The sequence below is a fragment of the Glycine max genome, chromosome 20, assembly GCF_000004515.6.
Source record: "Glycine max cultivar Williams 82 chromosome 20, Glycine_max_v4.0, whole genome shotgun sequence".
NCBI lineage: Eukaryota > Viridiplantae > Streptophyta > Magnoliopsida > Fabales > Fabaceae > Glycine > Glycine max.
Window position 1 is genome coordinate 41763495 of NC_038256.2, and position 8127 is coordinate 41771621.

General features: G+C 33.4%; 1 protein-coding gene across 2 annotated transcripts; it reads right to left on the reverse strand.

Annotated features, from left to right (window-relative positions):
- Positions 1–2990: 2990 nt before the first annotated feature.
- Positions 2991–6874, reverse strand: LOC100816641 (GATA transcription factor 8). Of its 2 annotated transcripts, none has more exons than XM_006606185.2 (3): positions 5905–6874; positions 5100–5367; positions 2991–4207 (listed from the first exon to the last, which is right to left on the reverse strand). In XM_006606185.2, the coding sequence occupies exons 1-3, from the start codon at positions 5907–5909 to the stop codon at positions 3407–3409; spliced, it is 1074 nt and encodes a 357-aa protein (XP_006606248.1). In that variant the 5' UTR covers positions 5910–6874; the 3' UTR covers positions 2991–3406. The 2 variants fall into 2 exon arrangements, with proteins under 2 accessions (XP_006606248.1, XP_003556234.1); XM_003556186.5 differs by having other exon boundaries at positions 6132–6334.
- Between the last annotated feature and the right edge of the window lie 1253 nt (positions 6875–8127).

Consider the following 8127-nt stretch of genomic DNA (forward strand, 5'->3'; position numbering starts at 1 on the left):
TCTTTGTGAATTAGTTAAAAAAGGGTTATGATAAAAAAAAATTAGAGAAAATACTCTTTTAAACCAAATATAATTATTTTTATTATTTCCATGTCAACTTTTGTTTTAAAAAGCTAGTTAAGTGCTTATTAAGTAAGTATTTGTATCATATTTTTTTTATGTAAAGTTATTTTTATATTTGAAAAAAAATGTTAAACTATTTTATATAAACTATATAAGTTACTTTTTTAAGGTATCTTGAAAATTTTATTGAAATAAGTTATTTTCATAAACTCTTCCAAATGTGTGCACAAGTACTTAATTGTGTTTTTAAAAGTTATAAATAAACACTTATTAACACGCCTCAAGTGAAAAATGTCATCTGACATCAATAGTATGCATATTATTTTTTACCGAACTTTTGCATTTCTTTTTTCTCATTCTTTCTCCCTGGCGAAATAAATATGTCTAAACAGATAGAATTTATATTGATAAAAGGAAGGATGAACTTATTTTAAGAGTTACTCTTCATCTTCATTGTTTATTTTTTAAAAAATTTAATGATGATAATGAGTAACTAATTTTAACCATTAAGTTTTAAGAAAATAAATTATTAAAATAAAAATAACTCTTTTAAAATTATTCTTAAAATAAATTAATCTCTCCTTATATATAAAATAATAAATTCAACTTAAAAGGTCAGTGAAAGTAAAACGTATTTAAGCAGCTTGCTTGGGCGGAATTACCATGACCTTTCGGCCCATGGAGAAAGTTGAAGAATGAAGATAGAAATGGACTAGGTATGCTCAATGAACACCATGAAGTTACTGCTTTCTGCACCTAAAAATTTCTTCCTACATCATTTTTAGCTTCCATATCAACTAATCCAGAATGTAAAATTATATTTCAGATTGGTCAATCCGAAAGATAAAAAAAATCCTGGAAAGGTGCAGGAAGCAATTTTTGGGATGCAGCAAGTAGGAAGAAACAGCCACTGCTCAACAACAACAACAACGCCTTATCCCAGTAGCCACTGCTCAACCTTTCAGTTAAATTCGAATTATGTAATCTGATATAATTATTACATTGGACTTTATAATGGTACGGGCTTCTATATTTTGGGCTATTAAAGCTTGGTAGTCCACGAGTTATTTATTTTAATCATGTGAGTGTGACTCATGAGTCTTCTTTGGTTAGTGTTTTTCCATGTGCATAAAGGTACTGTACATATTTAGAATCTAATGAAATGTCTCATACGCAATAGTTCTTAAAATTGGGCAAAATCTAATAACAACAAAGTATTTTTCCTTCATTTCTAAAAGTGGGAAGTTGAAAAGGTGGTAGCTACGTTTTTAATTATTTCAAAATTTATGTCAACAAAACTGTCTTAACGAATTTTTAAAAAAAAATGAAATTCTAAATGACACCAAAAAAACAATACTTTAGAGCTAGTAGTTAACTACTTAAGTAAAGTCTTTCTCACAATAACAAACTCTAGATTAATACAATAAGGTGATAAACAATATTTCCTGAAATTATAGTACTAGCTTGTATAAGCTACTTTAGAGCAATACCTTCAACTGAATCTTTTCATATCACCTCCCAATTGTGTTTGGCATAATTCAACATCAATTTGTGCGAGACATGTTAAAAATCATTTGAGCAGTAACAATCTGAGAGTCACAAGGGTATTTCTATTTGTGCTATTCTCCACAATTTAATACTCTTCATGCATAACTTTAGTCGCTAGATGTATTCCATTGATTCTAGAGCAAGATTAATCACCTAAGTACTTGAATATTATTATTTTTCTCTTCAAAGCATCATTGCTAAAGTGATTCCTCAATCTTTGTAAAAAGGATTCAAGCACAAATTGGACTCAAATACAATCTGCAGCGGCCATTTACTAAATAGAGTAATTATGTAATCATTTTTCTATTCAAAGAGTTGGAAGAAGTTGCTCTCACTCTTCTCAGACCTACCCAAATTTGATAGAGAACTTGAAACAGACTTGCATTAGAATAGATTCGTTAGACCTAAGAGGTTGTTGATGAAATTGACCCAATTCTTGCATATATATTAAGATGAGCTGTTCAGTAGCCCAGGACACTCATGGGCCACGTTGGCGATTAGAGCACACTTAAAAAACTAAATAGGATGGAAAACTTTAACCTTTTATTTATTTCATCAGAGCAGTTAAGCATAGCTTAAAATATGGGAGGTTTATATATTTGAAAGAACATCACATCAGCTGGAGAAGTTCAAGCAGCTGAAATTTATATGAGCAATCAACTGAGTTTACTAGTTAGGTATCATTTAATTAGTTGTTAGTTGTAAAGTTGTGAGAGATCATGACAAGTTGCCAAATCCTACAGAATAAGCCTCAAAGCCATAGGTAGATTTATATATAAGCATCGTCCTTACCTTTCAAAACATGAATGAGTCTCACCAATATGAATCGTCATTTTGTTCACCCTCTAACATCTTTTTATTTCTGGTAGATATCTACCAATTTAAGTAATTTATAATAAAAGATAACTGGTGTCTTTCCTTTTTTCCTAAAGTACCCATTCCATATTTAAAAGGGATCATTTTCTTTTTCTTTTCTTTTGCCAGCTGACCATGGCATTCGATCTCAAATCAGTGTAATCACTACAAAAGAAATTTTTTACGAACTAAAAAACTTCCACATCATCATTTTTAACATCCTAATTTGTTGAAGGAGCAAATTGTCCTTCATGGGTAGTTTAGCACTTCCAACCAACTTGCACAACGAAAATGGTGGGTGCCAATATAATGCCTATTTATGGTACATTTTTGCGCAGCACAAAATATGGGCTATATGGCAAGAATCTAATACCACCCATGTTCGCAATCTTCATGATACTCTCCAACTTTCAAAAAATTTCATCTACAAGTTTTACTAAAAAAATATATCTACCACGTGTAGGAGATGTTCATTAAAGATATGCAAAGAATAGGTCAATGTTTAGAAGAAAGCAAACGCGGCATTACAAAAAACTTTCTTACTCAACTCGAAAATTTTGCTACAAAAGAACTGCAAAAAGAATTCCCACAAATAGGGATATATATAAAAAGGAAAAAAATGAAAAGAATTCCAAGAAAAATAAAAAACAACAGAGACACCGACTCCTACTGACCTTAAGGGACCTACAATTACTAGACCTAAGACCCTACCCTTTTTGACCTGCATATGTCTACCCTTTTTTAACTCACTTCTCATTACAATCTTCCCCTAACTGCTAAAATATGATCATCATCATCTATTGCTCCTATTCCCCCAGTCAAACCCTGTACAAAAACCAATGAACCAAAGAAATGAAATATCAATAAGAAATAACATAAGACATGACTCTAGAGGGCAGCAATGAAAGAGAAATTTCCAACAAAGGATCACTCCTTCACATCACATGTACTCCAGGGGCAGGCTGCTGTTAGTGTTTGGAATGAGTTCGGGTGAGGCAGCTGAATTGATTGCAAAACCGGATTTGTCAATGCCCCTGCATCTCATTTCCAGGACCTTCTTATGAGAATTGGAGTGCACAGATGGGCAAAAAGTTGGACTTGCAGCAGGCCGGTACTCGGGGAAGAGCCGGCCGGACTTGTAACGAACACCACAAGCATTGCATAGTGTTTTTGGTCCCATTGGCCCTGCCCTCCACTGTGGTGTCTTGGTTATCTCACAATGCATGCATTTCCTAACAGGTTGTGAGGCATTTTGATTGTTATCAGCTGGAACTAATGGAAGTGGCAGCTTCACTTTCTTTTTCTTCTTAGGCTCCTCAGAAGCTTGTTTTGGCATCTTGGGAACAAGTTGAGACTCAGCAAAATTCTCAGAATCTGAAGATGACTTGGATGATATGACATTAGGCTGCATGTTCTCCCCAACAAAAGAAGAGGCAGGGGAAATGAGGTTCATGGCAGGCCTAGGATTGAAGGTTGCTGGACGTGGACGCTTGCTGCGTGTACGTCCACATGGCACAGGGATGTAAATCTCTGGACTGCTTAGTGGAAAAGTCTTGCCACCAGAGCAAGAACTGCTACTTTCAAGGACAGAAACTGGGCTTGATGTGTGAAATTGGGTGTTTACTGAGTCCTCCTTGGTGGTACATGATGGCTCTTCCACTTTGTTCATTGTTAGGCTCCCCCCACAAAAGGAATCCTCCACAAAATTGGACAACCATTCCAATTGGACAATGTCTTCATACTGCAATAACAGCATCACCGCATTCATCAGAATCATATTTTGCAGTTCCAAATTTAAATGCATTTACTATTCTTTTATGTTTATACAATTCAAGCAAAACATGTAAACTTGGTATAGCATATTTGCCTATCCTTGCATTCCACTAAATAAGGTAAATAAATATGCCAAGTTCTTCAAATTGAATAATCTGAGAAGGGTATCATGAAACATATGGGTTGTTAGAGTGACCAATTTTTCAATGCTCATTATTTGTGTGGGTGGTGGCATCACGTGAGCATCACATGCAAAATCACATGATATTCAATAATGATGTTCAAATAATGGGAGATTGAGGGGATGTGCTGTGCCACATGTCACCGACAGAATTAAGTGTAATTTGAAATGACTAAAATGCCTTTTCTAGAAAAGAAAAAATTAAATAATTGTGAATTAATAATGTCCCCAAATTTGAATTTAAATTAAAAAAAAAATCATCTTGGACAATCCTTTACGAAAAAAACAAATCCCTTGTCTATTGTCTAGATATTTTGGAATTTCTTATTTTTGCAATATCACCCAAATTCAATTTTTTTTTTAATTTTAAAAAAAAAATCTTAGCTATTATGAAGTGAAGACAATCACTCAACAATGCTCCCCACGAGAAGAACCAAAATTTCATGCATGGTGCCAACTGCCAGGTTGGCAATAGGGAGCATTTAAAACAGACAATCAGATCCGTACATGAAACAGTGATGTCATAATCAAGCAATCCAACGGCCACAAAGGACGCTAATGAAACAATGGGCGCTGATATAATTACAGAGCAGTTCACCGAATTCATGTGAACGCGCCAAAAACTTTTAAACAAGAAAACAAAAATGGATAATAAAAGTGCCACGTTTAGAAAACTCACCGGAACCGAGAGCTCCGCCGAGAGGTCCGAAGCGGTGTTGCCGGAAAACACCGAGTCGGAGGTAGGAAACGAGTCGGACTCAGCGGGCCAGATGCTCGCCAGCGAGTTGCAGTTGCCGGCAGCGGCTACCGACGGTAAGGTGGCGGCGCCGCCGTCAACGTCCTCGACGGGAAAATCGAGAAGGTCGTCGATGTGGTCAAAGAAGCTGCCGCAGTCTATCTCGTCCATGAAGTTTGGTCCAACCATTTTCTCGACAATTGAAAATTTCCTGAGAAAATTCAAACGTGGAAAGAAAATTAGAGTGTGAAAACAGAAAATCAAAATGAAAAAAAGAAAAATCACAGAGAGCGGCTTTTGTTGAATGTTGACATTGTGGCGTAAAAGACGCGTCTTTTTATTATTATTACTAATTTACATAATTTATGAAATGAAAATCCGAAATTGAAGATTCGCATGTGAACGCAATGAGTGCTGCGGCGCATGTTAGTGAGAGCTGGTCCCAATATCATAATATGAATATGGCATTTTGATTTTATCCAGAAAGACCTTTACTTTCTCTTTTTTTTCCTTTGAAGTAATCAATTTGAAGATACGGAACCCCATATTTTTGGCTTCCTCATTTTCCAAAGAAAAAATTGAATGGAAATGGAAACATTTGGAAAATTGAGGCAAAGTTGAATAAGGCCAGCCAGCAAACCTTGTTCAATTGTCAAGCAGGGTGAGTAAGTAATTTGACAATTCAAATCCTTCAATGTTTAGAAAAGAAAAATGAAATAAGCAAGAGGGAAGCACAAAAAAAGATTACATCATTAAAATTGGATGGAATTGGTTCCAATTTTGTTTTAAGAAAAATGAGGGCAATGAAAGATGGTATGCATGTATATATGTATGACCCCAATTGTTGATTGTCCTTGAAATTGAATGAGAAATAAAGCAAAAGATAGCAGCGTATTGTGATGGTGGGTAAGCAAGGTTGAAAATCACAAGTTGTGAAGGAAATGAAACAAAGTTTGCTTGAGAAATTAAGCAAACCTGAAGAAGGGTGAAGGTGCAATCTTTTTAAGGTAGAAAAGCTCCACTACACACAGGCAATGATAAACTGAGTAAGGAATGGAGAGGTTTGAGATTGAGAGAGGGTGGGTTATTGAAAGGAGGAGAGAGAGGAGGGTGAAGAAGGCTTAAATGGGAAGTGGGGGGTTATGAAGGGAGAAAGAAGAAGAATGTGATGGGCACTGGTAGGTGAAGCTCCTTCTTCATTGCTAGCTGTCTTTTACTACCCCCCACTGTCGTGATGTTGAGGTCTTCTCTCTCTTCCTTTTCTCTCTCCTCGGATTATCCGCGGGTCCCACACACCCTCCATTCACGGACTTCCACCCCACACTACTAACATGTAACAATCTTAATTTCAATTTCAATCCATCATCTACTCCATTCCCATTTCCCATACCACCCCCAACCAAATAATTAACAACAAACATGAGAAATTTGGGTTGAGAAAAAAAAATTGGCAACTTTTAATGGGTCTTTACCTTTCTTCTTTGATGGATCTTTAGTAGTTTGTGAGAAGAACCACTGATTTGAGAGAGAGAGAAAAAGTGAGAACCTAAATAAATAGCGCAAGGAGAAGCTGTGCACTTGGGTTTTGTCAGGCTTTAACCGCCGTTGTTTCAGACACTCTTTGTTTGTTTGTGTTTAGTAGTAGTACTATTACTGCCTAGGTTTGCAGTAAAGCGGTACGATAAAAATGTACAAAAGTTAGAGTTTATTTACGATTTGTGTAACCCTTTGTTCCACGCTGGATATGGTTGGTAATTTTGGATAGGGTTATTTACTGTTATATTATTATTTTATTCTTATTTACGCGTAAATTAAATTAAAAAGTTACTTACCTACTCTAATATGTAATACTAGTACCTATTTTTGATAAGGTTATTTATATTTAAATTTATGTGTAAATTAAATGGATAAATAGTTATTTTCATTTCTTAATATTTAATTTGCTGATAAATATGTACCTAAAAGATGAAAATATAAAATTTAATTTCTGAAAATATAAAAAATGCGATAAATATATTTAATTGTTAACTTTTATCCTTCATCGTTAATAAAATGGTATGAAGGAACAAATTTATCACTGAAATGATTACCAACATGAATTACCTGACTTTTCGTCTTTCCACTACGCTAAAAAATGCGTCCTAGAAAAATAAAAATGTAAAATTTAATCCTTAAAAATATAAAAAGTACTATAACTATATCCAACTTAATAATGAATTATATAGGAGAGAAGTTAGAAAAAAAGGGATTAAAAATCACTAAAATATAATTTAAGATTTGAATTCTTATACTTTGATTATCTATCTATTTATTCATCTATCAAATTGTTAATTAATTTTTCATTTAATCAATATAACTACTTACTTTTCAAAATAAAACAAATTTCTTTAATTTTATGATATAAAAAATCAAATTACCATTTAAAAAATAAAGTCTTTTATTTCTTGAAATTTTTCGTTTCTTCAATTAATTATTAATTTTATTATGTACTCTCACAGAGTATATCAAATGAAATGCAAGGTTGTTGTAACCCATAATTCAACGAAAGATACTCTACGTCCCAAAGGCAAAGAATAAACTTTTGTATTAGTTTTTTTTAAGTTAACTTCTGTATTGGCTTGAACATTATTATATTTTTTATTTAAATTTATTTGGATTCTTTATTTGTTAGTAATTGTTTTCATTTAATTCATATTATGTATAATAAGTGTTGTCTCGAGTGAAAACAGATAAGTTTGATCCAAAGGATTCTTTCATATTTGAGGTATATATTTACATTTTATTGATTAAGAAAAAAAGACTTATAATTTCACTTTAGTTTTATGTAGTTTAAATTTTGTGAGACTTTTTGTCAAAAAAAAAAGTTGATTAAATTATTTTTTTAAAATAAATAAATAAATTTGGTCCCGTAGTGAGTTGTGTTTTTTCTATTCAAACTCTTAACATATTATTTTCAATCTAAATATAAGGG